Source organism: Ammospiza nelsoni, chromosome 3, assembly GCF_027579445.1.
Source record: "Ammospiza nelsoni isolate bAmmNel1 chromosome 3, bAmmNel1.pri, whole genome shotgun sequence".
Taxonomy (NCBI): Eukaryota; Metazoa; Chordata; class Aves; order Passeriformes; family Passerellidae; genus Ammospiza; species Ammospiza nelsoni.
In genome coordinates, this window is record NC_080635.1 from 115027642 (window position 1) to 115055586 (window position 27945).

General features: G+C 64.7%; 2 protein-coding genes and 3 non-coding genes across 8 annotated transcripts; 3 read left to right on the forward strand and 2 right to left on the reverse strand.

Annotated features, from left to right (window-relative positions):
- Nucleotides 1-1646: 1646 nt before the first annotated feature.
- On the forward strand, nucleotides 1647-9936 carry MAPRE3 (microtubule associated protein RP/EB family member 3). 4 transcript variants are annotated; one of them, XM_059468030.1, is made up of 8 exons: nucleotides 1677-1755; nucleotides 3408-3547; nucleotides 5926-6053; nucleotides 6130-6275; nucleotides 6366-6567; nucleotides 7657-7808; nucleotides 8852-9004; nucleotides 9161-9936. In XM_059468030.1, the coding sequence occupies exons 2-8, from the start codon at nucleotides 3540-3542 to the stop codon at nucleotides 9227-9229; spliced, it is 858 nt and encodes a 285-aa protein (XP_059324013.1). In that variant the 5' UTR covers nucleotides 1677-1755; nucleotides 3408-3539; the 3' UTR covers nucleotides 9230-9936. The 4 variants fall into 4 exon arrangements, with proteins under 4 accessions (XP_059324015.1, XP_059324013.1, XP_059324016.1 ...); XM_059468033.1 differs by having other exon boundaries at nucleotides 6366-6522; XM_059468031.1 differs by lacking the exon at nucleotides 1677-1755 and adding an exon at nucleotides 2953-3005.
- A 384-nt stretch (nucleotides 9937-10320) lies between these two features.
- Nucleotides 10321-10484, reverse strand: LOC132071887 (U1 spliceosomal RNA). Its single transcript, XR_009418231.1, has one exon. It is a non-coding gene; the product is annotated as a U1 spliceosomal RNA (small nuclear RNA).
- A 2866-nt stretch (nucleotides 10485-13350) lies between these two features.
- LOC132071899 (U1 spliceosomal RNA) lies at nucleotides 13351-13514 on the forward strand. Its single transcript, XR_009418242.1, has one exon. It is a non-coding gene; the product is annotated as a U1 spliceosomal RNA (small nuclear RNA).
- Nucleotides 13515-14690: 1176 nt separating this feature from the next.
- On the reverse strand, nucleotides 14691-14854 carry LOC132071906 (U1 spliceosomal RNA). The gene has a single exon (XR_009418249.1). It is a non-coding gene; the product is annotated as a U1 spliceosomal RNA (small nuclear RNA).
- Nucleotides 14855-15445: 591 nt separating this feature from the next.
- On the forward strand, nucleotides 15446-27098 carry TMEM214 (transmembrane protein 214). Its single transcript, XM_059468903.1, has 17 exons — nucleotides 15446-15619; nucleotides 16013-16218; nucleotides 17598-17748; nucleotides 18666-18800; nucleotides 18899-18981; nucleotides 20055-20160; nucleotides 20419-20500; nucleotides 20582-20683; nucleotides 20770-20911; nucleotides 22568-22659; nucleotides 22764-22812; nucleotides 23217-23330; nucleotides 23888-24005; nucleotides 24754-24850; nucleotides 25426-25594; nucleotides 26378-26529; nucleotides 26672-27098. Exons 1-17 carry the CDS (start codon nucleotides 15463-15465, stop codon nucleotides 26796-26798), a joined length of 2082 nt encoding a protein of 693 aa, XP_059324886.1. The 5' UTR covers nucleotides 15446-15462; the 3' UTR covers nucleotides 26799-27098.
- Nucleotides 27099-27945: the final 847 nt, after the last annotated feature.

Sequence of the window (27945 nt, forward strand, 5' to 3'; positions counted from 1 at the left end):
ATGTAGGAACCGTTGTGTGCTCATTAAAGACCGTTCACAGCCCCGCCTGCGCCTCTGGGACACCGGGACAGGGACACGGGAACGGGCCGGGACAGCACGGACAGCCCCGCCTGCGCCTCTGGGACACCGGGACAGGGGGGACGGGGACACGGGGGACAGCAGGGGGACACCACAGCCCTGGGGACAGGAAGAGACCGGACATGGGGACATGATGGGACACAGGGGGACTCGGGGGGACATGGGAGGGACACGGGGGGACACAGGGACACCGGGGGAGACATGGGGACACCGAACGGTTATGGGGGGACACGGGGACATGGGGGGGACAGATGGACACAGAGGGGATCATGGGGACATGGAGGGACACAGGGGGACATGGGGGGGACATGGGGACACCGAGGGGATCATGGGGACATGGGTGGACAGAGGGACACAGAGCCCTGACATGGGGACATGGGGGGGACACAGAGAGGATCATGGGGACACAGGGACATGGGGGGACACAGGGGGACATGGGGGAGACAGAGGGACACCGAGGGGATATGGGGACACGGGGACATAGGGGGACATGTGGGGACATGGGGCCACAGAGGGGGTCATGGGGGACCCCGGGGGGGCACATGTGGGGACAGGAGATGGAGGTGGAACACAAGGGGACACGGGACGTGCGTGAAGGTTTGGGGACACGTGTGGGCACGTGGGGCCACGCATGGGGACATGGCGGGAGACAAGGGGAGCTCACAGCGCTGGCCCTGAGTCCGGGGCACAAACAGGGGGTGCAGGGGGTGGGGGGTCCTGGGGGGCTGCAGCGGCGTCTGGGGCGCTCTGGGTGAGTCCCCACAGGTCCCAGGGTCTCCCTTGAGGGGATCTTGGGGGGTTTAGAGGGGTCTGGGGGGGCTCTGGGTGGGGGCCAGGAAGAGTCCTGAAGGGTCACAGAACGGTCATGGGAAGGGTCCCAAGGGGCCTGGGGGTGTTTGGGGGGCTCTGGGGGTGTTTAGGGGTGTCTGTGGTGTTTAATGGGGGGTTGGGGGGGTCAAGGGGTCTGGGGGTGTTTAGGGGGAGTCTGGGGGTGTTTATGGGGTGTTTGTGGGACTTCCGCAGTGTTTAGGGGGTCTGGGGGTGTTTGGGGGAGTCTCCACGGGCTCTGGAAGTGTTTAGGGGACTCTAGGAGGGGGTTGGGGGGCTCTGGGGATGTTTATGGGGTATTTAGAGGGGAGTTGAGGGTCTCTGGGGATGTTTAGGGGGTCTGGGGGCTCTGGGGGTGTTTGGGTGGTGTTCAGGGGGTTCTGAGGGTATTTAGGGGGTGTTCAGGGCCTCTGGGGGTGTTTGGGGTTGTTTAGGGGGTGTTTGGGGGCTCTGGGGGTGTTTGGGGGGTCCCCGCGGGCTCTGGGGTGCAGAACTCACCTCCCGCCACCAGAGGGCGCTGGTCGGGCCCGTTGCCATGGCGACAAGGGCGAGGCCATGTTTGTTGTCATGGCGGAGGGGGAGTGGCCATGAGCGTTGCCATGGCAGCACAGAGGGGCGCGGCCAGAGCAGTTGCGATGGCGAATGGGGCGTGGCCAAGCCATTTCAGCGCCCAAAGGAGGCGTGGTCAAGCCCGTTGCCATGGTAGCGGGGGCGGGACGGGGCCGTTGGCACCGCCCGCGGGGGGGGCGGCGCAGGCGCGGTCGGTCCGTGCGGTTCCGGCCCGGTCCCGGTCCCGGTCCCGGAGCGGCGGAGCGGGGGCAGCTGAGCGGCGGCGGCCGCGGCCGAGCGGTGAGTGCGGCGGGGCCGCCCGGGGGCACGGAGGGGAGCGCACGGCGCCGCTGCCATCGCCGCATCCCGCACCGGCCGCCGCCGCCCGGCAGCACCGGCCGGGGGGGCCGCGGCGGGGCCTTGCGGATGGAGCGGCGGGGCCGGGCCGGGAACGGGGCTGGAGGAGCCGGGCCAGAGGGGCGAGGGGCCACGGAGCGTGCCGAGGTGAGGGGGGCCGGTTCGTGCGGTAACGCCGGGGATGGAGCGGTTGGAGCCGGGCCGCGGACGGGTCCGGGCCGAGCGGCGGGGCCGAGCGGGGCCGCGGGGCCGGTGGCGGCCAGGCCCGGCCTGACTCAGCGGCGGCCGCTCCTGCGTCCCGGCCGTGGCTCTTGTGGGTACGGCACGGCACGGAACGGCCCCAGCACGGCACGGCACCGGTACGGCGCGCCGGGAGCTGCAGTCTCTGCTCCGGCCCCGCGCAGCACCGGGCATCGCTGCCGGTACCGGGCATCATCAGGGCCCGGGCATCACCCGGAGACCTGCGGGACGCGGCCGCCGCCGCTCGGGCGCCGCCGGTGCCGCCGGTCCCGTCCCGCGGGCGATGCCGCCGCGGCGGTCCGGAGCGGCAGGTGGCTGTCACCGTGACACACCGGCCGTGACACACCGGCCGTGACGCGCTCCCGGTCCTCGCGCTCATGGCGGCACGGCGCCGGTGCGGCGGTGTCCCCGGTGAGGTGACGCTGTCAGGGACGCGCGCGTGTCGGGACGGGCCCGGGGCCCTTCTCTGCGCTCTCCCGCCACTCCCGGGATATCCAGACCCATCTCCCACCGGGATCTTCCCGAGCGGCTCCTCCCCGGCCCGCAGCCCCGGTCCCTGACACGGTGCGGGCACGGTGCGGTCCCTTTGGGGACACTTTGGGGACAGCCCTGCCCGGCTGCGTGTCCCGGGCGCGCTGTCCCGGCTGGGGATGCCAGCGCGTTCCCGGCTCGGCTCGGCACGGCTCGGCTCGGCTCGGCTCGGCTCGGCTCGGCTCATCCCGCGGCATTAATATTTCAGGAGCGGGGGGAGGGAGGGCCGCGCTCTGCACATGCTCCCGCCGCCGCCGTACCGAGTTATTTAGGTTAGCGGGAGCCGAGCGCGGCGGGGGGATCGGGGCGGGCGGGCATCGCCAGCTCCCGGTGCCGGAACGGCCGCCGTGCCTCGCCGCGGGCCGGGACGGGCGCTGCCGCCGCCGCCGGGAACCGGGGACAGGGTGCCGGGGCCGGAGCCGGTACGGAGCCGGGGATGGAGCCGGGGATGGAGCCGGGGATGGAGCCGGAGCGGAGCTGGGCGCTGCCGGTCCCGGCGAACCCCCCGTGCACACCGGAGCGCGGGGATGCTCCGCTGGGGCGGGGGAAGCGGCTCCGGGGCTCCCGGGGGGACGTGGGCGAGCCGCGGCCGGGCCCCCGTGGCCGCCGCCAGCCCCGCACGGCGCTCGGCCCCCGCCGGGCTGTCTGCCACCCCCCTGGCGCGTTTGTCACTTGAGAAGCCACCGGGACGGCTCCCAAAATAGACGCCGCCAGTCGCAGCGGCCCAGCTCGCGCCGGCGGTACCGCGGTGCCGCTCCGCTCCCGGCGCGGGGCTCCCGGTGCTGCCGCCCTCGGCCTCACTCTGCTCCCGTTTGTTTGGGCAGAGCGGCCGCGGGGGCTGCGCCGCGGGACCGGGCCCGGACGACCTCTGCGTGCGGGACGGGCACGGACGCACGCCCGGGGCTTCGGCGGCCGCCGTCGGGCCGTGATTAGCGGCTCCCGCCCGGACAATTAAAATGCAGCGGTAAGCGTCCCCGCCCGGCCGGTGCCTACCGACCGACCGACCCCTCTGCTCTCCTCTCCTCTCCTCTCCTCTCGGCCGCCGGGAATCCGGGTTCTGTTCTGATTTTTATTCGGGTTTTTGGCGAGAGCCGCGGCAAACCGGCCGGGCCCTCGGTTCCATCCCCGGCGCCGGGGCGGCCGCGGCTCGGAACGGGCACCGGCCGCCCTGTCATTACACCGGGGCGGGCTCCGCGCTGCGCCCGGGGCTCGGAACGCGCTCGGGAGGGTCGGGACGGGCGGGGCGGCACCGGGCGGCGGCCCCGCTCCGCCCGCGGTGCCTGGCGGGGTCACGGTGCTCCCGGTGGGGCAAGGTTCCCTCCGCGTGTCGGGATGCTCGTGGGGATCACGGTGCTCCCCCCGTGTCACGGTTCTCGGTGTGGATCACGGTGCTCCCCCCCGTGTCAGGGCTCTCGGTGGGTGCCCCCCCGTGTCACGGTTCTCGGTGGGGATCACGGTGCCCCCCCCGTGTCGGGGTTCGCCCCCGCGCTCTCACGTGTGCCGCCGTGTGCGGGACTCGAGGTGCGGCTGGCGCGGTGACAGCCCCGTTCATCCCGGCGGGGATTCTGGGGGTCCCGGCCCCGTTCCCCAGCACGGGCGATGCCGCAGAGCCCCGGCGATGGCCGTGCCGGTCCCGCGGGCATCCCCCGCCGGCCCGGCTGATGCTTTGGGGGCTGCCCCGTTATCTGGGGAGGGGCCGCGATGGCAGGGGGGTCTCAGCCGCTCCTCGCCGTGCGGGCAGGCAGCCCCTGCCCCGTTGCCGTGCCCCGTGCCCGCCGCAGCCCCGGTACCGGCAGCCGCGGCACCGCAGTGCGCGTGGCTCTGGCTCAGCGCCGCGCATGACTCAGCTCCGCCGCCGGAGCCAGGGGAGGGGGCGCGATGGGGGCGGCCCCGGGGGACCCCTGCCCGCGCCGTGCCGCCAAACGGGCTGGGATTGTACCGGGAGCGGGCCGGTGCGCACCTCGCCGTGCGGGGGCGGCGGCGGCGGCGGCTAAAAATACCGACCCCCCCCGCGGGTGCGTGCGGTAACACGGCGGGCCGGGACGGGGGGCCCGGGGGTCCCGGAGGGGTTCAACCGGCTGCGGCATCGCCGGTGCTGAGTCACGGCGGGGCTGTACCGGACACGGGGGCACTGCGGCCGCCGGGACCTTCCGCCCCCCAACGGGCCCGGGGGTGGCAGCGCCCGGGGGTGGCAGCGCCCCGCAGCCCCGGGGCGCAGATGTGCGCTGCTGCTGCTGCTGCTGCTGTGCCCCCCTCATCCCCCGGGATGTGGCACTGGAGCGGGCTCTGGGGGCTGCACCCCCCCTGCCCCTGCCCCCGCCTGGCAGCTGGCCCGGCCCGGCCCCCCTCGCCGGGAGGGAAGCGGATTAACGGCGCCGCTGCCGCCGCTGCCGCCGGGGGGGGCACCGGGAGCACCGGGAGCACCGGGAGCCCCGCTCCGGGAAGGGGCCGCTGCTCGGGGCCGCACCGGAGCGGTTGTGCAGGGCAGTGACAGCGGGGCTCCGCGTGCCCCCCGTGCCCTGCCGGGCTGGCACCGCAGCCGGGGGGTCCCGCAGCCCCCGGCCATCTGGGCGGAGGCCGCGGCCGGCAGATGTTGCCCCTGTAAGCCCTGCTCTAATGGACCCCGATCCCGGCCCCGGCCCCGGCAGATTAGGCGGCACCGGGGGCCCGAGAGGGGGGCCCTAAGCGGCTTAAGGGCAGCAGCCCCCGGAGCCCCCGGGCTCAGCCAGGGCAGTGCCCTGGGCAGGGCTGGCATCCCCTCGGCAGTGCCCGTGTCCCTGCCCCTTGTGTTGGAGTCTGGGTGGGATGGATGCCCCAGGTCCCAGTGCCCCTGGGGTTGGAGCACAGTTGGGATGGGTGCTCTGGATCCCAGGGCCCCTGGTGTTGGAGTCTGGTTGGAATGGACACCCCGGGTCCCAGTGCCCCTGGTGTTGGAGCACAGTTGGGATGGACACCCCAGATCCCAGTGCCCCTGGGGTTGGAGCACAGGTGGGATGGATGCCCCGGGTCCCAGTGCCCCTGGGGTTGGAGCACAGTTGGGATGGGTGCTCTGGATCCCAGTGCCCCTGGTGTTGGGGCACAGTTGGGATGGGTGCTCTGGATCCCAGTGCCCCTGGGGTTGGGGCACAGTTGGGATGGATGCCCCGGGTCCCAGTGCCCCTGGGGTTGGAGCACAGTTGGGATGGATGCCCCGGGTCCCAGTGCCCCTGGGGTTGGTGTCTGGGTGGGATGGGCACAATGGGTTCCAGTGCCCCTGGTGTGGGATGGGCACCCCGGGTGCCAGTGCCCCTGTTGCAGGGTTGGGGTGCCCGGGGTGCCAGTGTGACCCCCATCTCTTGGCAGCTGGGGCATGGCCGTCAATGTGTACTCCACGTCGGTGACCAGCGAGAACCTGAGCCGCCATGACATGCTGGCCTGGGTCAACGACTCCCTGCAGCTCAACTACACCAAGATCGAGCAGCTCTGCTCAGGTGGGCTCGCGGGGGACGCGGGGGGCGCCACCAGGGTGCCCCCAGCCCCCCGTGACCGTGGCTGGGCCCGGCGCAGGGGCTGCCTATTGCCAGTTCATGGACATGCTGTTCCCCGGCTGCGTGCACCTGCGCAAGGTGAAGTTCCAGGCCAAGCTGGAGCACGAGTACATCCACAACTTCAAGGTGCTGCAGGCCGCCTTCAAGAAGATGGGAGTGGACAAAGTAGGTGCACGGGGGCAGCGGGGGCCGGCACGCCGTGGGAGGCTGGCACCCCCGTGCCGGTGTCCCTGCCGAGCCCCCGTGTGCCCCCAGATCATCGCCGTGGAGCGGCTGGTGAAGGGCAAGTTCCAGGACAATTTTGAGTTCATCCAGTGGTTCAAGAAGTTCTTTGACGCCAACTACGACGGGAAGGAGTACAACCCTCTGCTGGCACGGCAGGGCCAGGACGTGGCGCCCCCCCCTAACCCAGGTGATCACATCTACAACAAACCCAAGAAACCCATTGGCACCGCAGGTAATGTCCGGGGCTGTCCCCCAGCGAGCGCTGCCCCCCGCCCTCTGCACCCCTGGTCACGGCCAGGCGTCCCCCTGTCCCTGCCTGTGCCCTGCTCTGCTGCTGCCCTGCCCTGCCCTGCCCTGCCCTGCCCTGTCTCTGCCCTGCCCCTGCCCTGTCCTGCCCTGCCCTGCCCCTGCCCTGCCCTGTCTCTGCCCTGCCCCTTCCCTGCCCTGCCCTGCCCTGTCTCTGCCCTGCCCCTGCCCTGTCCTGCCCTGCCCTGCCCCTGCCCCTGCCCTGCCCTGCCCCTTCCCTGCCCTGCCCTGCCCTGCCCTGCCCTGTCTCTGCCCTGCCCCTGCCCCTTCCCTGCCCTGCCCTGCCCTGCCCCTGCCCTGCCCTGCCCCTTCCCTGCCCTGCCCTGCCCTGCCCTGCCCTGCCCTGTCTCTGCCCTGCCCTGTCTCTGCCCTGCCCCTGCCCTGCCCTGCCCTGCCCCTGCCCCTGCCCTGTCCTGCCCCTTCCCTGCCCTGCCCTGCCCTGTCTCTGCCCTGCCCTATCCCTGCCCCTGCCCTGCCCTGTCTCTGCCCTGCCCCTGCCCCTTCCCTGCCCTGCCCTGTCCTGCCCTGTCCTGCCCCTTCCCTGCCCTGCCATGCCCTATCCCTGCCCCACCCTGCCCCTGCCCTGCCCTGCCTGCCACGGGGGGCTGCAGGACACCCAGACTGCAGAGCACAGGGGTCCTGCCTGCTCCACCTGCCTGCTCAGCCCGGCCTGGGCTGGTTTGCCACCCCTGGCTGCCATCCCCCCCCCGTGCCACGCAGCTCCCGTGGGCACTGGGGGCTCCCTGTGCTGGCCCAGTGGGCGCTGTCAAGGTTTGGGGTCTCCTCAGCCTGCATGCCGACCCCCAAACAAGCCACGAGCACCCTGGGAGGGTGGGGGTGAGATTTGCCAGGGGAAACTGAGGCAGGGGGAGGCTGCAGGTGGAGCTTGGAGCCGTGGCTCTGCACAGGGGATCCGTCCGCCCTGGCTGCTGCCCCCCGCTCAGTGCACGGGGGGTGGTCCCTGCGGCAGCCCCCCCAGCCGGCATTAACCCATTGGTCCCCGTGTGCCGTCAAGTGCCCCAGAGGACCTCGCCCACGGGCCCCAAGAACAGCCCGAACCCCGCCCGCCTCGGCACCGTGCCCAGCGGCATCCTACGGAAAAACTCGCCCGCCGCCCGCAACGGCGGCACCGAGGCCGACGCGCAGATCCTGGAGCTCAACCAGCAGGTGGGTGAGGAGCCAGAGCTGGGCTTGTCCCCGAGCCAGGCCATTGCAGATAGCTCACTCCCTCTGGCACAGAGTGCCCGAATGCCCAGGCAGCCACCAGCCATTCCAGATAGCTCAGTCCCTCTGGCACAGAGTGCCCGAATGCCCAGGCAGCCACCAGCCATTCCGGATAGCTCAGTCCCTGTGGCACAGAGTGCCCGAATGCCCAGGCAGCCACCAGCCATTCCAGATAGCTCAGTCCCTCTGGCACAGAGTGCCCGAATGCCCGGGCAGCCACCAGCCATTCTGGATAGCTCAGTCCCTCTGGCACAGAGTGCCCGAATGCCCAGGCAGCCACCAGCCATTCCAGATAGCTCAGTCCCTGTGGGGGACAGAGTGCCCGAATGCCCAGGCAGCCACCAGCCATTCCAGATAGCTCACTCCCTCTGGCACAGAGTGCCCGAATGCCCAGGCAGCCACCAGCCATTCCGGATAGCTCAGTCCCTCTGGCACAGAGTGCCCGAATGCCCAGGCAGCTCACAGCCACTGGCCACCTTTAGCAAGCTCAGTGATTCCAGCTCTTCACCGACTCTCAGCTCTCTTAGCATTCCAGCTCTTTGCTTGCTCGCTAGGGCGCCTTTGGCTGGGGCAGAAGCAGACGTGAGAGAGGAGAAGGAGAGGTCCTGGTGTTCCACAGCGATGGTTTACTGGGGAGTCTGTGAAGGGTTCCAGTGACAGCTCTTCTGTCAGATGGGCTAAAACAGCCATTTTTATAGAGTATAGGGGGATCCAAACTTGTCCAATAGTAGGGGTCAGGGAAAAGTGGCCTGTGGGGTTACAGAGATAAGCTATGGGGTGAGAAGTAGAAAACAGGAGCTTATTTTGCTGTCTCATCACAACTCAGTGGTTCCTGCTGTTAAGTCTCCGTCCTCCATGGAGCTCTTGCCAGCTCCGTGGGGTCTGCTACAGGTACGGAGGGCAGGGGTCCCTGCCAGGGGTGGGGGGCACCGGGGGGCACCGTGGGGATGGGGGCTGGAGGTTTTGAACATCTCCCTGTCCCACAGCTGATGGACCTGAAGCTGACAGTGGACGGGCTGGAGAAGGAGCGGGATTTCTACTTCAGCAAACTGCGGGACATCGAGCTCATCTGCCAGGAGCACGAGAACGAGAACAGCCCCATCATCACCGGCATCGTCAGCGTGCTCTATGCCACGGAGGTGAGGGCCGGGATGGAGCCCGCGTCCCTGGAATTCCCTGGGCAGGGAGGGACTCCCTTCCCCCCGGTTGTCCTTGTTCACTCCGTGGGCTGCCAGGGCTTTGCCACGCCGGGTGGAGGCTGGCGTGCCCAGCCGTGCCACCCCTGTTCCCCCCAGGAGGGCTTTGCCCCACCGGAGGATGACGAGCTGGAGGAGCAGCCGCCAGAGGAGCAGGACGAGTACTAGCCCCGGCCCGCGCCCCCTGCGCCCCCCGCGCCGCCCCCAGCACAGACATCGAGCTCCGAGCCCGCGCCCCGCCCGGCACACGCCACGGGCAGCTCCGGGCTGGGGAAGCACCATCTCCATCGGCAGCCGCCATCCCCCGGCGAGGAGCGCGGCTGCGCCGGGGCTGGGGCTGGGGACGGGCTCTGGCCCCGGCCGGGGCCTGCCCAGCCACCCCCTCCCCGTATTTATTTCTGTTGTCCCCCCGGTGCGAGCGAGCGCCGCGTCCCGCCCCGGTGAGAGTGAGAAGGGAGGCCCGGTCCTGGGGGCTGCTCACCTCGCTGGGACCCTCAGGGCCCCGGGACCCCCGCGGCACAGCGAGCGCCAGCCTGCTGGAGCGAGAGGCCGCGCAGCAGAGGAGAGAGAAGTGGGTTCAGCTTCCTGCGAAGGTGAAAGGGAGAGCCCAGCCCAGCGCGGCCATGGCAGCCACGGGGGTCCCGGAGAGGGGGCCGTGCTCGGCACGGCACGGCACGGCACGGAACGGCAGCGCGCCCCCTCCTCTCGCCGGCGGCCCCCGGGAGCCGGGGCTGGGCTGGGTCACCGCCAGGGCTCGCACGCCCGCCCGCCCCGGCTGCCATGTCCCCGTCGCATCGCTTGTCTGGTTCATCACTCCGGTCGCAACGCTGCATCTGTGTTCGGTTTTATTTAAATAAACTCGTGTGGTAACACTGCGTGCCGGGCGTCACTGCGGGGTCCTGCGCTCGCTGCCTGCCCCGGGGCTTCCTCGGGCTGACAGACCCGCGGCAGGACGGGGGCAGCGGGAGCGCACCCGCGGGAGGCTCTGGGACCGCAGCGTGAGGAGGGCCGGGATGAGACATTGGATAACCAGATTTATTACAGGTTAATTTGGGCTGTAAAAGGGCGGAGCGACCCCGGCACCTCCTGCCTCGGCCCGGGCGGGGTTCTGTGGGGTGCGGCACGGAGCGGGGCGGGATTTATCGGGGCAGGAACGGATCTTGGAAGGACCAGCGCCGCTCCGGCCCAGGGAACAACCAGGACAAGAGGGTCTTTGTAGAGAACGTCTGGAAGTTCTTTCTGTTCTTGAACCGGAACACCAGGGGAGAGCGCGAACGCAGTCCCCCACTACCACAAATTATGCAGTCGAGTTTCCCGCATTTGGGGAAATCGCAGGGGTCAGCACACCCGGAGTGCAAGGGATGAGCCTCGCCCTGGGAAAACCACCTGCCTGATCATGGTGTCTCCCCTGCCAGGTAAGTATGCCCCACCCGCCCCGCCGCCCGCCTGCCCTGCCCAACGCACGCCCGCCCAGCGCACGCCCGCCCCGGCCCGGCCCCGACCCCTCCCGGCCCTGCCGCGCTGCGGCCCGGCCCGCACGGCCCGGCACGGCCCGGCCCGCGCCAAGCCCGCGGACGCGCCGGGACAGCGCGGGCTTGGCGCGGGATCGGGCCCGGCATGCCGCGCGGCGGGCACAAATCTGCATGGACACGCCCACAACTCCCGCATCCATGACACCGCCCTCCGCCCCGCTGTGATTTGCATGACCACGCCCCCTCCCCAACCCCGCCTCGTGTCTCGCTCTCGTGTTGGCGCCCCCTGGCGGCGCGGCGGAGCGACTCCCGCCCGGCCCGGGCGCGTCCGGACCCTCCCGAACGGAACCGGACCCGGAACGGAACCGGACCCGGAACGGATCCCGAACGAAACCGGACCCGGGACGGAACCGGACCCGGAACAGAACCGGACCCGGAACGGATCCCGAACGAAACCGGACCCGGGACGGAACCGGACCCGGAACGGAACCAGATCCAGAACAGAACCAGTCCCCGAAGGGCCCCAGACCCGGCACGAGCAGCAGGCGCGGCGCTGTCTCTCTCTCACGGCGCTGCTCGCACTCGGTGCCAGCTCTGGGATGGGATCTCCGGGAAGGACACGGGGGGCACAGAGGGTGGGCAGTGCCCAGGGGGTGCCCAAGACACAGGAGGGAGCGCCAGGGAAGGAGAAGAGACACGAGAAATGAACAAATCTGTGCCAGGGGCAGCAATGCCCACATCTGCGCCAGGGCAGCAATGCCCAAATCTGTGCCAGGGGCAGCAATGCCCAAATCTGTGCCAGGGCAGCACACTGGCAGAAGGCGAGCCCTGAGCAGGGGCAGCTCCTGGGCTGGCATTGACACCTCCCAGATATCACAGTGGGGGCTGCAGGCAGGACGGGCTGGGCACGGACACGAGGGAAGAGCAGGAGAGGAAGAAGCTGGGCTGGGCTGGAGGGACCACAGGCATCTCCCGTCTCCCTGAACCCTCTGGGGCCGCTCGAGCCGGGAATGGAGCCCTGGATTTTATAGTGGGCACTGGAATATCCTGGTCTGGAGTTACTGGCTGTGAGGGACCGTGGAGTAACAGGGCATTGGTGGTGTTGCTGCAGCGGGAGGAAATCCCTCGGGGCAGGAAATCCTCGGGGCAGGAAATCCCTCGGACATCCCATGGCATTCGGGACTGGGAACACAAAATGACCCCGTCGCTTTCTCCACGTGCCCGAGTGCCCTTTGCCACTGCTGGGGCAGGGTTTGCTGTGCAAAACGCACAATTAACTTTTCCAAAGTAAATGCACAATTAACTTTCCCAAAGGACTCTGTTTGCATATTCCCCTGGAAATGCATGGAAAGTGCAGCTCTGCCCATTCACCCAGGAAAGTTTTAGGGTTTCTCTTTGAGTGCGGTCTTAGGAGCTCTCAGAGAACTTGTTACGCTTGAGATAGCTCAGCTACCCCGAATGGCATAAAATCAGCAGGATGGCTTCTGAGGTACTGTTGGAAACAGAAAAAGTTTTAATAAAAGGCAAAATAACAAAGCTCTTACAGAGAAAAACCGAGCCAGGGGCAAGAGGTTCTTACTCCTACTAAAACACCCCACAAAAGCGATTATTTCCTTTGTTCTCTTCTTTCTCTAGTGAATTTCCTAAGTGAAACTTTTTAGCCTGAGTCTAATTAGGTAACCTTAGGTTTGAGGTGAGATCTTAAAGGTCCTGTGACGTGTTTTTTTACCAAAGTGGGGAGAGAAACTTCTGGGCTTTTTGCCTTTTTAAACAGACACAGAATGATTTAATCAGTCCCTCAACAGAGAGCCCATTCCCACATTTGGGTGCCCTCACAGCTCCGGCTTGGGCTCTGGGGACCCTGGGGCGAGAGGGAAACGAGTGTCCCCAAAAGCTGAGCTGGGGCCGGGAGTGCAGGGGTGAGGAGAGCCCAACCGCGATGGGATGAGAGCCCCAGCGAGGGCTGGCAGTGTGAAAAGGCTCTTTGTACAGGCTGGGTTATTGCTGCGAGTCCTTTCTGTAAAAAAAGTATCTCACATAGCATAGTTTCTGTTTTAACCTTATGTTATAACCGAAAACCATATTTAACACACTACTTAAGAAAATCAATACAGCATAACTTTCTAACATAACACATATAACATTCATTTGTGTATTTGCGAAAAGCCAACCATAAAATCCGCATTTTTCGCACCCCGAACGCCGCTCGCCCGGCCGATCGTGCCCGAGGGAGCGGGAGACCCGGGAGGAGCGGGCGGAGCGGAGCGGGGGCACCGGGAGGGGCGCGGCAGCAGCGGGCAGTGCCGGGGAGAGGGAGCTCCGGCAGCGGGAGAGGCGGCCCCGAGCCCCGGCAGCGGCGGGAGCGGAGCAGGAACGGCCCGGGGCAGCGGCGGGAGCGGAGCCCGGCCCAAACCGGCCCGGTCTGAGGCAGCGGCGGGAGCGGAGCCCGGCCCGAACCGGCCCGGTCTGAGGCAGCGGCGGGAGCGGAGCCCGGCCCAAACCGGCCCGGTCTGAGGCAGCGGCTCCGCGGTCTCGGGGCTCCCGGCGGGGCCGGGCCGCAGGGGGCGGGGCTTGAGGGGAGTTGTGGGCGTGTCCATGCAGATTTGTGCCCGCCGCGCGGCATGCCGGGCCCGATCCCGCGCCGAGCCCGCGCTGTCCCGGCGCGTCCGCGGGCTTGGCGCGGGCCGGGCCGTGCCGGGCCGTGCGGGCCGGGCTGCAGCGCGGCAGGGCCGGACGGGGTCGGGGCCGGGCCGGGGCGGGCGTGCGCTGGGCGGGCGTGCGTTGGGCAGGGCAGGCGGGCGGCGGGGCGGGTGGGGCATACTTACCTGGCAGGGGAGACACCATGATCAGGCAGGTGGTTTTCCCAGGGCGAGGCTCATCCCTTGCACTCCGGGTGTGCTGACCCCTGCGATTTCCCCAAATGCGGGAAACTCGACTGCATAATTTGTGGTAGTGGGGGACTGCGTTCGCGCTCTCCCCTGGTGTTCCTGGTTAAAAACAGATCTAAAAGTGTAGTTTTCCCTGTAACCGTGCTTGAGCCGTTCGGGGTTGGGCTGTGGCCCCGAAGCCGAGCCCTTCCCGGACCGACTCAGCCGTGCTCGCTGCTGGCCGAGCTTGGAGCCCTGGCCCTGAACTGGGACAGAGCAGCCGATGGGGCTGCCACGGCCTGTCAGATTATGATTTTAGAAATTTAAGATTCTAAGTGAGGGTAGAACCAATTCATATTGAAGTTAAATATGCTAACAGTATTTAACGATTATTAGGTGCCTAAACTAAAGCTAATTGTTATATTATTAGCTTGTTTACAGTTGGAAGTGGAGCACGTGAACCGGTATAGGAGCACATTGAAACCAGTAGAACAACGCCCAGCACCGGGACTCTGTGTCAATCCATCATGAAGCAGGGGGCCTTGGATCGTGCCAGAGGGTCACAGAGACCTGATGAAGACATTCCTGACTTCATCCTCGGGACCACCGACACAATTCGAGACCACTGACGCAATTCATGAGAAGAACTGCGCACGCGTGAAGGATTAATAACCTCATTTGAATACAGCGCGGGGATGGGAGGTGCTGGTGTTGTGCATATGTACTATTTTGGAAAATAAATCGAAGGCAAAAATCCTTGTGTGGTGCGGTCACGCATTTTTGGGGATGACCCCCATCGTGCCCGCTGGTGTTATAAACACACCACTTACTGACTTTAACTAGAGAGTCTTTGTCCGCGATTTTCGGTTTTAATAATTCACTGTGGCACCGTGGATGCAACTGCTGAGTGGCCCGGGACCCTCGCGAAGGGTCGGAGGGCAGAGAGGCTCGGGGACAGCCGGGGACCAGCGGCCGGGGGAGCACACTGCCCGCAGGAACCGGCCAGCGGATCCCGTGTCTGCGGGACCAGGGAAACGCCGCGGGGAAAGGGGCGAGGTGCCGGTTCCGCCCAGCGGGCACTGCCGGGGCACTGTGGGCTCATGCAGCGGCAGAGACAGCGCAGCGACGTGCGGGGAGCGCTGATGGCCCTGAATCCTGCTGAGATCCACGGGAGCTTTGACTGCGGGATGAGTGTATAGAGTGAGCACAGGATGGGCTGGGGAGGATTCGTGATGGTTCGATATTAAATTACGCCTTGGATATGTTAAATCTGTCTTTAACCAGAAAAACCAGGGGAGAGCGCGAACGCAGTCCCCCACTACCACAAATTATGCAGTCGAGTTTCCCGCATTTGGGGAAATCGCAGGGGTCAGCACACCCGGAGTGCAAGGGATGAGCCTCGCCCTGGGAAAACCACCTGCCTGATCATGGTGTCTCCCCTGCCAGGTAAGTATGCCCCACCCGCCCCGCCGCCCGCCTGCCCTGCCCAACGCACGCCCGCCCAGCGCACGCCCGCCCCGGCCCGGCCCCGACCCCGCCCGGCCCTGCCGCGCTGCGGCCCGGCCCGCACGGCCCGGCACGGCCCGGCCCGCGCCAAGCCCGCGGACGCGCCGGGACAGCGCGGGCTCGGCGCGGGATCGGGCCCGGCATGCCGCGCGGCGGGCACAAATCTGCATGGACACGCCCCCAGCCTCTCGCAAGGCTCCGCCCCTGCCAGGTCGAGGCGGTTCTGGAAGCGGCGGCGCGAACACAGTGGACACGCCCCCTCAATGACCCCGCCCACTTTGAAACGTCACCAGCGTCGCTCCCCTCAAGCCCCGCTTCTTTCCCGCCATGGAGGCCGCTCTGTGGGCGGGGTCTCAGAGGAGGCGGTGCCCTGTGCTGATCCCGCCCCTCGGGGGGCGGGGCCATGCCCGCCCTGTCACGTTTCCCGGCGAGGCGGGGCGGGGACGTGGCAGCCGGCACGAGCGGCGCGTATCCCCGGGCTCAGCCAATCGGCGGCAGCCGCGCGCGCACGCGCCCTGGCCCCGGCCCGGCGCCGCCCGTGGCGCTCCGGGTCTCGATGGCGGCGGCGAGAGCGGCCCCGGGCACCGGCACGGCCGGCGCCGCTCCCGGCCGCTGGGAGGTGGTGCGCAAGGGCCGCCGGGGGCCCGCGGGCGGCGCCGGCAGCCGCCGTGCCCTGGGAGAGGCCAACGCCGGTCGCGCTCTCCCTGTGCCCGGTGAGTGCCAGCGCCCGCGGGCCCCGGTGCGGCGGGCGGGGTCCCGTGGCTCCGGGGGCGCTGTGTGTGGGGCACCGGGGGTCTCGCGTGGGGCGGCCGGGGGTCCCCGGTGGGTCCCGGGGAGAGGCGGGTGTAGCTGTGGGGCTCTCCGGGGATCCCGCCGGTACCGGAGCGGCAGCCGGGGCCGGGCGGGCTCCCCGGGCCTGGCGGTGGAGCCCCGGGCGCGCATCGCGGTCCGTGCGGGTGCTGTGCGCGACCCCGGGGCCCTGCACCGGCCAGGAGCCGCCGTTCGCTCCGGTACCCCGGCTCCCTCCCCGTGCCCTCGTGTCGCCGCTGCCCGCGGCGCTCCCGTCACCGTGTCCCCGTCCCCGTGTCCCCGTGTCCCCTCCGCAGCTCCCATCGCCACCTCCAGCACCATCTTCCAGCTGGGCTTCGAGCGGGCGCTGCGCAAGCAGAACAAGGAGCAGGTGCCCCCGGCCGCGGCCCCCGAGCCGCCGCAGCGGAAGCAGCACGGCGGTAAGAGCGGCAAGAAGGCACCGGGCAGCGACAGGGGAACGGCCCCGGGCCGGAGCCGCTCGCTGGAGGAAGCCATGAAAGCCGTGAGTGTGCCCTTGAGCGGTGGGACGTGGCTGAAGGGGCTCTCTGGTTGCCCGTGGCTGAAGGGGCTCTCTGGTTGCCCGTGGCTGAAGGGGCTCTCTCGTTCCCCGTGGCTGAAGGGGCTCTCTGGTTCCCCGTGGCTGAAGGGGGTCTCTCGTTCCCCGTGGCTGAAGGGGCTCTCTCGTTCCCCGTGGCTGAAGGGGGTCTCTCGTTCCCCGTGGCTGAAGGGGCTCTCTGGTTGCCCGTGGCTGAAGGGGCTCTCTGGTTCCCCATGGCTGAAGGGGCTCTCTCGTTCCCCTCATCGCTGCCGTGTCTGGGAGGATCCCCGAGGAAGCCTCTGATGGCTGAACCTCCTCCCTGTCCCGCTGGTGGGGCCCTGGGAGTCGCTGGTGCAGCTGCTGTGCCCTGGCCGGCTCTGCAGAACCTGTCTGTCTGTCTGTCCTACCTGTCCTGGTCGTGTCTGGGCACGGAGGGTTCCAGAACTGGCCGAGGCAGGCTGGGTTGGGGTGATGTGTCCCTGGGCTGGCAGGCACTGCTGGCTCAGCTCCTCCTCATCCCCCCTGTGCCCTGGGACCTCCACTGCCCCCAAATGAGGGGGGGGTTCCCTCTGCATCCCCCTGCCCTGGGTGGGGTTCTCTGCATGGTTCCAGTATCCCTGCACATCCCGTTTTGCCCGCAGTGACAGGAGTGTGTGGCATTCCCGTGCTCCCTGGGGAGGCAGGGCAGCCAGAGCTCAGGGGACAGCCACTGTCACCTCACTGGGACAGGTGTCATTCCCTGTGTGGCACCAGCTGGTTTGTGTGGAATTCCTCTCACGAGGTGGGGCTGCCCAGGGTCACCTGGCTCAGTGAGGCAAGGGGAATGCACTGTCACAGCCCTGAGCCTTGCAGCAGGCCCTGCTGGAGCTCAGGTGAGGTTGCCCAGGGTCACCTGGCTCAGTGAGGCAGGGGGAATGCACTCTCACAGCCCTGAGCCTTGCAGCAGGCCCTGCTGGAGCAGCCCCACAGAGCAGCAGGTGTCAAAGCAGGGAGGGACATGCCTGGGTGGCAGTGCAGGAGGGGTGGGAGCTGCTGCTGCCTGGCGTGGTGCTGAGGGCTGTTCTCCAGGTGGGTTTGGCTGCTCAGGGCTGTGTGCTCCCTGCCTGGGGGCTCTGGCTGTGCAGTGTGCAGCAGCCGTGGCTGGCATCAGCCCAGGTCTCTGCTGGCCGTGCTTTGGGTGATGGGCCATGCAGCTCCAGGGTGTTCCATGTGGATGGAGCTGGAAGCATCGCCCTCCATGCCCCTTGGGACCCAGAGTGAGCTGTCTCCTCCCTGCGCTGCTTGCCCGGTCCTGCTCACCCTGGCTGAGCCTGTCTGTCTGTCTGTCTGTCTGTCCCTGGCAGCTGGACCTGGCGGAGCTGCAGAAGGAGCTGCAGAAGAGCCGCAGCGTGTTCCCTGAGAACCCCTCGGTGTGGGTGAAGGACCTGGCTGGGTACCTCAACTACAAGCTGCAAGCACCCAGGAGTGACCCCGTGCTGAGCCAGCACCCTCACGGTGAGTGTGCTGCTGCCCTGGGCGTGCTGGGGATGGGGAGCAAAAGTGGGGAACAAAACTGGCTCTGGGACAGACAGCCTTCTCTTGTCACAGACACACTGACGCTGCCCGTGCTCTGGGCTGTCCCCACAAGGACAGACAGCCTTCTCTTGTCACAGACACACTGATGCTGCACCTGCAAACTGGGGCTCCCCCAGCAGTTTTCTGGCTGTGAGGAAGGTAGATCTGAGTGTTGCAGAGAACAAATACCATCAGAATGGGTGCAGAGTTCTCTGCAGCACAGAGAAGCATTTATATTATATGATACTACATTATATTAAAGAATACTGTACTAAAGAACACAGAAAAGATACTTACTGAATGGTAAGAATCTAATTATGAAAACTTGTGATTCTCTCCAGAGTGCCAACACAGCTTGGCCCTGATTGGCCAAAGAGTCAAAACAACTCACAGCAGAATCACCTGGGGGTGGTTCAGAATCAGGATCTGGGGGTGCAGGGGGACAGGGGAACCCCAAACCCAGCTCTGGGGGTGCAGGGGGGCAGGGGGTACCCCAAAGCCAGCTCTGGGGCTGCAGGGGAACCCCAAACCCCGAATCCAATGGAACAATCACCTGTGGGTAAACAATCTCCAAACACATCCCACATGAGCAAACCACAGGAGAAGCAAATGAGATAAGGATTGTTTTCCTTTTCTCTGAGGCTTCTCAGCTTCCCAGCAGAAAAATGCTGAGCAAAGGGAGTTTTTCAGAGAATGTGAATGCCACAGGGTCCCTGGGGAGGAGGCCAGGGCTGCCCAGCTGGGATGAGGATGAGGATGAGGCACTCCCTGTGCTGTCTCACACTGGGCTGGTTCCTCAGCCCTGCTGGAGCTGTGCAGAGCAGGGTCTCACTGAACTGTCCCCTCTCCTCCCCCAGACTACCCGTACTGCCTGGTGGGCAAGGAGCTCAGGAACATCATCCGCTCCCTGCTGGCCAAGGCCTCCGACGTCCTGGAGCTCTTCTTTGACCACTGCATCTACACCATGCTGCAGGAGCTGGACAAGGCCCAAGGTGAGCTCCCCGTGCTCCCCAGTGCCTGCCCCTCCCTGCCTCTCCGGGGTTCCTCACGGAGGCCGTGCTGAGCAGGAGCTCCCCGCTCTGCCTTCCAGGGGAGTCCCTGCACGGCTACAGGATCTGCATCCAGGCCCTGCTGCTGTACCGGCCCCGCATCGCCACCACCAACCTGGGCAAGGTCAGCTGGGCGGGGCTGCCTTTGGCTGGGGGGGCTGTAAACCTGGGGGGCTGCTCCCGCACCCCGCTGCACAGAGCCCTCGGACCCCTCTGCCCTCCTCTGCAGAGGGACCGGGGTCCCCAGTGGGCTCTGCCTGCCCTGCCCACAGCCCTGCACCCCCAGAGCGGGGTTTGGGGGTTTCTCTGTCCCCCTGCACCCCTAGGGTTGGGTTTGGGGTTCCCCCTGCACCCCCAGAGCTGAGTTTGAGATATCCCCTGCACCCCCAGGGCTGGGTTTGGGGTTTCCCCTGCACCCCTAGAGCTGGGTTTGGGATATCCCCTGTTCCCCTGCACCCCCAGAGCTGACTTTGGGGTTCCCCCTGTCCCCCTGCACCCCCAGGGCTGGGTTTGGGATTCCCCCTGCACCCCCAGAGCTGGGTTTGGGGTTCCCCTTGCACCCTCAGACCTGGCTTTGGGGTTCCCCCTGCACCCCTAGAGCTGGGTTTGGGATATCCCCTGTCCCCCTGCACCCCCAGAGCTGGGTTTGGGGTTCCCCCTGTCCCCCTGCACCCCCAGAGCTGGGTTTGGGATTCCCCCTGCACCCTCAGACCTGGCTTTGGGGTTCCCCCTGCACCCCTAGAGTTTGGGATATCCCCTATCCTCCTGCACCCCCAGGGCTGACTTTGGGGTTCCCCCTGTCCCCCTGCACCCCCAGGGCTGGGTTTGGGGTCCCTCTATTGCCCCAGAATGGCCCCTGGTCTCACCTGCAGCTGCAGGTCCCTTCCAGGGGCTGGGGGCTGCTGGTGCCATGGCTGCAGGTGTGGTTGGGCTGGGTGGGTGGCACTGTGCCCACTGGGGTGCCCTCTGTCCCACAGTCCCTGGGGGTGCTGGGGATAGATGGGTGGCACTGTGGGTGGCACTGTTCCCACTGAGGTCCCTCTCTCCCCAGTACCTGGAGGGGATGGGATGGGATGGGATGGGATGGGATGGGATGGGATGGGATGGGATGGGATGGGATGGGATGGGATGGGATGGGATGGGATGGGATGGGTGGCACTGTGGGTGGCACTGTTCCTGAGGTCCCTCTCTCCCCAGTACCTGGAGGTGCTGCGCTCCCAGCAGAGCCGGCCGGCCAAGTGCCTGACCGTGCTCTGGGCGCTGGGGCAGGCCGGCTTCACCGACCTCCACGAGGGCCTGAAAGGTGAGAGCCAGTGTGGGATCCCCTCCTGGGACTGGCAGCGCCCTCCCCTTGTGCTGCTGGTGCTGCTGAGGGCTGGGGAAGGGCTGGGAAGGATCCTCAGGTGCAATTCCCCGGGCTGGGTGTGAGAGAGCCATCCTGCCTGGAAGGACAGGCGGTGTGCTGCTCCTCTGCCCCGGGGCCATTCCCAGGGATGTGCCTGCTGTCCCTGGTGCTCTGGGTGCAGCACAGCCCGGCAGAGCCTCCCTGCTGTCCCTGCAGTGTGGCTCGGTGTCATGCTCCCGGTGCTCGGCATCAAGTCCCTGTCTCCGTACGCCGTCTCCTACCTGGACCGGCTCCTGATGTGAGTGAGTGACCCCCCCTTTGCCCTGGGGCTCTGCACTGCCCGTGCCAGGCCCCAGCAGCTCAGGCCTCTCTTGTGCAGGATGCACCCCAACCTCACCAAAGGCTTCGGCATGATCGGCCCCAAGGACTTCTTCCCCCTCCTGGACTTCGCCTTCATGCCCAACAACTCGCTGTCCCCCAGGTGCGCCGCTCCATCCGGGCACGGGCGGGCGCAGGGAGCCCTGGTGCCCCCCCGGTGCCCACCATCAGCCCCGTGTCTGTCCCCAGCCTGCAGGAGCAGCTGCGGCGCCTGTACCCGCGGCTGAAGGTGCTGGCGCTGGGCGCCCGGCCCGAGGCTGCCCTGCACACCTACTTCCCCTCCTTCCTGTCCCGCGCCACGCCCGCCTGCCCGCCCGCCATGAAGGAGGAGGTGAGCCCGGAACGGCCAGGGAGGGGGTTGGAAATGGTTATAGAGGTAGTGGAACAACTGGGGCGCCATGGAGAGGTGGCAGTGCTGTCAGGAGAGGTGGCAGTGCTCTCAGGAGAGGTGGCAGTGCTGTCAGGGTGCAGAGGTGGCAGTGCTCTCAGGAGAGGTGGCAGTGCTGTCAGGGTGCAGAGGTGGCAGTGCTGTCAGGGTGCAGAGGTGGCAGTGCTGTCAGGAGAGGTGGCAGTGCTGTCAGGGTGCAGAGGTGGCAGTGCTCTCAGGGTGCAGAGGTGGCAGTGCTGTCAGGAGAGGTGGCAGTGCTGTCAGGGTGCAGAGGTGGCAGTGCTCTCAGGGTGCAGAGGTGGCAGTGCTCTCAGCAGGATGGGGATGGCAGGGCAGGTGGAATAGGGGTCTCTGAGTCAGGCTCATAAGCTCCTGCAGATCTGTTTTAGAGCTAAGATAGCTCAGTGTGAAAAACGCCAATCACTTCCTTTTAAAATTTTTAAAGTTTAATAGTAAGAAAATGGTTATAAAATAGTAATATGATTAGAGTAATGTAAATTTGTACAATTAGGATTAGGACAATATGAGACAATAAAAACAAAGAGTTACGGATGTCCAGGTACCTCTTTCTGGGCAAAATAAGCCAAATAAAGGACACACATTAACAGAGGATTAACCCTTAAAAACAATAACCTGTTGCATATTCATACACCTCATCCATGATGCATAAATTCCATTCAAACACGGGACTCTGTCTGGGCAGTGTCAGCTCCTTCCTCTTAATCCTAACTGCATCTCCAGGGCTGAGCGAGGCAGGAAGAAATTTGTTTCTTCTGATAAGGGAGCAATAAATTCTCTTTCTCTGAAAGATTCAGATGTCCTGTGGCTGCTATCTCAGTGAGAGTATCTCACTCCTCTCTTTAAAAAAGTATCTTACATAGCATAATTTCTATTTTAACATTATGTTATAAACTAAAACTATAGTTAACACACTACTTAAGAAAATTAATACAGCATAACTTTCTAACATAACCCATATAATATTAATTTTAATGTTTGCAAAAAGCCAACCATAAAATACATGTTTTTCACACTCAGCTACCTTAGAAGGCTGAAAATCAGCAGGATGGCTTCTGTGGTAGTGTTGGAAACAAAAAGGTTTTAATAAAAGGCAAAATAACAAAACTCTTTACAGAGAAAAACTGAGCTAGGTGTAAGAGGTTTTTGTTCTTGGTAAAACACCTCAGAAAAGGGATTGGTTTCTTTGTTTTCTTCTTTTTCTGGTAAATTGCTCAGGTGGGACTTTTTGGCTCTTGGCTAGTTGGCCATCCTTAATTTTCAGGTGAAGTCCCCCAGGTCCTATGAGATGTCTTTTCACTTAATTCAGGAGAGAAACTTGTGGGCTTGTTTCCTTTTTAAGGGGACAAAGGAGAGTTTTGTCACTCTGTCAGCAGGGAGACATTGCTGTAGGCAGGGGTCTGCTGCCTGCTCCCAGGGGATAGGAATCAGCAAATCCTGGAATGGTTTGGGTGGCAGAGCCCTTGGAGCCCATCCAGTTCCACCCCTCTGTGGGCAGGGGTGCTGCAGCTCTGTCTGGTGCCTCTGTGGCACCTGTGGGGTGAGGGTCACCCCTAAGGAGCTGCTGTGCCCCCTCCCCAGCTCCTGACCTCCCTGAGCCAGTGCCTGAGCCTGGACCCGCTGAGCTTCAGCGTCTGGAGGCAGCTCTACACCAAGCACCTCGCCCAGTCCAGGTCAGTGCACGCTGTGGGGGCCCTGCGCCCACCTGCAGAGCCTCTGGCACACCTGAGTTCCTCTGGGAGCTCCGGAGCCAGCCCTGTGTTCTCCTCACCCACAGCTTGCTGCTGAACCACCTGCTGCAGTCCTGGGAGAGCAGCAGCAAGAAGGTAGGGCTGGGCAGGGGCACGGGGCGGCTGTGGGCTGGGACAGTGTCCCCGTGCTGCTGGGACAGCTCCTGAGCTGGCAGTGTCCCCATGGCAGCTGGGACAGTGTCCCTGTGCTGGTGGGACAGCTCCTGAGCTGGCAGTGTCCCCATGGCAGCTGGGACAGTGTCCCTGTGCTGGTGGGACAGCTCCTGAGCTGGCAGTGTCCCCATGGCAGCTGTGGGCTGGGACAGTGTCCCCGTGCTGCTGGGACATGTCCTGAGCTGGCAATGTCCCTGTGTTGCTCTGAGAGCTCCCTGAGCTGGCAATGTCCCCATGGCACCCACCCTTGCCCTCCTGGTGCCGTGGCAGCCCAGGGGGCTCTGTGGGGTCCAGGGGGTCCTGACACAGCCCCTGCTGTGCCCAAGGTGCAGCAGTCCCTGCAGGAAACGGTTCGCTCCTTCAAGGTGACAAACGAGGAGCTGGCAGCCAGGGGGGCTGGAGGGGACACGGACGTGGCCGCCTGTGACACTGCCTGCAAGGTGAGGGACAGGAGGGAACGGGACAGGGGGGGACGGGATGGGACAGGCGGTAGCCAGCAGCCAGGCTGGGATCTCAGCTCTGTGCTGGGGCTCTGGCCAGCCCCTCCTGCTGCTGGCCACGTGCAGGGCCAGGGCCCCGTGGTGACACGCACGCAGGACACGCTGGGGACAGATGTGCTGGTCCCTGTCCAACCCCAGCTGCTCAGCAGATGTCTCTGTCCCCTCAGATGTGTCTTTCCTGCTTGGGAATGACAGACTTAGTGCAGGAAGCGTGGCCATGTGTTTTTGCATCCTTCCTGCCACATCTGGCAAAGTGACCTCTCACTTAAGACACTGTGCAGCAGAAATGAATGAAAGTTGGAGAGCACAGGCAGAGCTGTGCTCTGATAGCCCACACAAACCCCAGTCCGTGCAAGGGTCACTCTGAGCACTGTGGATAACTGAGCTCTCTCTGGCAGGAGCAGGGAGGCCGGGGCTGGGTGGTGCTGCTGTGCTGGAGCTCCCCGTGCCAGGAGCCGGCGGTGGCAGTGACAGGGCCATGTCCTCCCCCTGTGCAGGAGCTGCTGTGCAAGATGAGGGGCCGGGGCCTGCCCTGGGCCCGGCTGCTGCTCGTGCTGCTGCTGCTGGCTGCTGGATTCCTGCTGCACGACGTGCACACACACGGCTCCTTCCAGGGTAGGCTGGGCGCTCACGGGCTCACCCAGGGTCAGAAATGCTCTGGGGGCACCGGGCAGCCCCCAGCACTGCCAGGCCACCCCTGTCCCCGTCCCCAAAGTGCCACATCCACGTGGCCTTTAAACCCCCCATGGGATGGGAGCTCCACCATGGCCCTGGGCAGCCTGCACAGCCCTTGCTGGGAAGGAACTGGGTTTTGTTTGCTACCTAAACCTTCCCTGTCACAAAAACCCTTTCTGGGAAGGAACTGGGTTTTGTTTGCTACCTAAACCTTCCCTGTCACAAAAAACCCTTGCTGGGAAGGAACTGGGTTTTGTTTGCAACTTAAACCTTCCCTGTCACAAAAACCCTTGCTGGGAAGAAGCTGGGTTTTGTTTGCAACCTAAACCTTCCCTGTCACAAGCTTGAGGCTTTTTCCCCTTGCCCAGGAGTGATCCTGCTCCCTGGGATCCCTCCTGTGGCTCTTTCCCCTCCATGTCCCTGCCTGTGTCCTGTGGCTGCTGTGAGCAGTGGGGCCTGTCCGTCTGTCCAGCTGGGGGATGGAGGTGCTGCAGCACTGCCTGTTCCCCTTTGGGAGGGTCTGCTCAGGGGATTCTGTCTGTCTGTCCCCTCCTGGAGCATCTCCCGAGGGCTTCCACAGCACAGCTCGAGCCGTGTGCCCCCCCAGGGCCCTTGGGGACAGACAGACAGGTGTCAGGGGACAGACAGACAGGCAAGGCCACTCAAGGAGCTCACCTTTGTCTTGCAGCCTCGTCCTGTGCCCGGCTGCTGCACTCCTCCGGCGTGCTGCCCGTGTCGCAGCTGGCCTGGCAGAAGGTGTCCCGTGCCAGCCTGCAGGGCTACAGGTGTGTGACACCCCTGGGTGCCTCCTGGGGCTGGGATGGGGCTCTTGGGCAGCCCACGAGGGCTGGGCAGGGAGCTGGGACTGTTCCCAGCCCTGCCTGAGCCATTCCAGCTCACCCTGGAGCTGTTCCTGTTCCCATCCCTGCCTGAGCCATTCCAGCTCACACTGGAGCTGTTCCCATCCCTGCCTGAGCCATTCCAGCTCACACTGGAGCTGTTCCTGTTCCCAGCCCTGCCTGAGCCATTCCAGCTCACACTGGAGCTGTTCCCATCCCTGCCTGAGCCATTCCAGCTCACACTGGAGCTGTTCCTGTTCCTGCCTGGGCCATTCCAGCTCACACTGGAGCTGTTCCCATCCCTGCCTGGGCCATTCCAGCTCAGACTGGAGCTGTTCCTGTTCCCATCCCTGCCTGAGCCATTCCAGCTCACACTGGAGCTGTTCCTGTTCCCTGCCTGAGCCATTCCAGCTCACGCTGGAGCTCTGCCCCATTCACCCCGTGCTGGCAGCTCCGTGCCCTCTGTGTGGGTGCCCCCGGTGCCCTGCCCAGCCCTGCCCTCACCCGAGGCTCCGTTGCAGGTGGCTGGAGCGCAGCCTGGCCCAGCACGGCGCCGTGGCCCTGTCGGTGCTGTGGCCGCAGCTGGAGCTGCTCTGGAGCACCGCCGGGGAGGTGGCCTGGGCTGTGACCCAGCAGGGCTGTGCCCTGCTCGCCTGGCTCCACGGCAGCCTGCCCTGCCTCGGCGACTGGGTGAGTGGGGTGGGCACAGGGGGTGCCCCTGGGGTGGCATCAGGGTCACGGAGCGTGGGTGCCCTGTCTGCTGGGTGCTGCAGAAAAGGGAGCCTGGGGAGGGTGGAGCTTGCTGGGTTCCCTGTGGCAGGAGGGAAATAATGACTCTGACTCCATGTTTTTAGAAGGCTAATTTACTATTGTTATAATCTATATTAGATTATAAAAGGATAATTATACTAATGTGTATAAAGTAATATATATAAATAATGTAAAAATAATAATTATATTATTTTATAATTAATTATTAATATAGATAATATAATATAATATAATATAATATAATATAATATAATATAATATAATATAATATAATATAATATTTAATATGTTCGATTATTAAATAATACCATACTAAAACTATACTAAAGAATAGAGGAAGGATACATACAGAAGGTTTAACAAGATGCTAATTAAAAACTCGTGACTCTCTCCTCAGAGTCCTGACACATGATTGGTCATTGAGTCAAAACAATTCACACTAAATTAATGAACAATTCACAGGTTGGATGAACAATCTCCAACCACATTCCAAAGCAGCAAAACCCAGGAGAAGCAAATGAGATAATACTGTTTTCCTTTTTCTCTGAGGCCTCTCAGCTCCCCAGGAGTGAAATCCTGGCCAAGGGATTTTTCCAGACAATGGGGCAGTGACGGGGGGAGCTCTGGGCCGCTGGGGAGGGAGCGAGGGGTGAGATGGGGGTGTCACAGGTGTGCTCACCCCACACCACCTGTGCTCCCCAGCTGCAGAGCCGGCTGCCCGAGGTGCTGCTGCACCTGGCCGAGTGTGCCCGGGAGCTGCTGCACTTCCTGCTGCACAGCTGCCTGCTGCCGCTGCTGCAGGGCCTGGCTGCGCTGCTGCAGCGGGGCTGGCAGCGCTGCCTCGACTCCTGCAGGTGAGCAGGTGCCCCCTGGGCGTCCTTCCCCTGGGCTCTGTGCCTGTCCCTGTGCCCTGCCCTGCCCAGGGGTCCCCTGTGCCCCCCGTGTCCCTGATCCCTGCTGGCCCTGACCCCAGTCAATCCCCTGTCCTTGTTCCAGCGGGGACGTGACGTGGCAGTGCGTGAGGGACCACCTGATGAGCTTCACCTATTCCTCCTGGCTGTACGTGCAGGACGCCACCCTGGCCCTCAAGGACTGGGCCCTGGCCGTGATTTCTGGGCACTGAAATCACACGCCGTGTTCTGGCTGCCCGGGGTGCAGCAGGGCACGGGCAGTGCCCGCAGGAACTTTGGGTCCCATCGGGGCTTTTGGGGAGGTTTGTGTTTTTGGGGGCCGGGCAAACGCACGCCCAGGTTTCTCCACACCCTGTGACCGCTCTGGCTTTCCCTGTCCCGCTGTCCCTGGGGGGTGATCCCCATCCCCTCGTGTTCTGCCTGCTCACAGGGTCAGGGGTGGACACCTGGAGCCCCTCACCTTCCCACCCCTTCCCACCAATGAATGAACTGATTTATTTTATTATTTTTTCCTTAGAATTGCTCTGTATGCTTTATATTTCTTCCTGGTTGAAGATGGCCGTGTGTGTGATGGGGAGGGACGGGCTGTCCAGACCCCCCTGCACCCCCAGTCCCACCCACCCCGGGGGGGCAGTGCCAGGGCTGGGGGGGTTTATGGGGGTCCAGGGAGCTGCTGGTGCCACCCCATGGGTGGGACTGGGGTTGGCGTGTTTGTGTGGGGTGGGGAGGTGTCAGGTTCGACCCCTGCCTCTGTTCATGTTTGTGTGTCACCTCTGTGGGGGTGTGTCACCCATGGGGGTGTGTCACCCATGGGGGTGTGCACAGGGGTCGGGAGTGCCTGTGTTCTTACAGGTGTGCAAAGGCACCTGTGTGTGCCTCTGTGCTCACCCACGTGTGGGCACGTTCGGGTGTCTCCGTGCCTCCATGCACACCTGTGCTCCGTGTGTGTGTGTCTGTGCACGGCCACGTCCTGTCACACCCCTGTGTCCATTCACATCCTCGTGTGCACTCACACCTTACTGTTCAGTCACACCCAGTGTCCACTCACACCGCAGTGTCCACTCATACCCACTGTCACTCTGTCTGCTCACACCCACTGTCCAGTCACACCCACTGTCTGGTGACACCCCCTGTCCACTCATACCCAGTGTCCAGTCATGCCCATTGTCCACTCACACCCCTGTGTCCATTCACACCCACTGTCCACGCACACTCGGTGCCCACTCAAACCCACTGTCCACTCACACCCAGTGCCCACGCACACCCAATGCTCACTCACACACCCAGTGTCCCGTCACAGCCAGTGTCCGGTCACACCCCCTGTCCACTCTGTCCGGTCACTCCGGTCCCCTCTGGGGA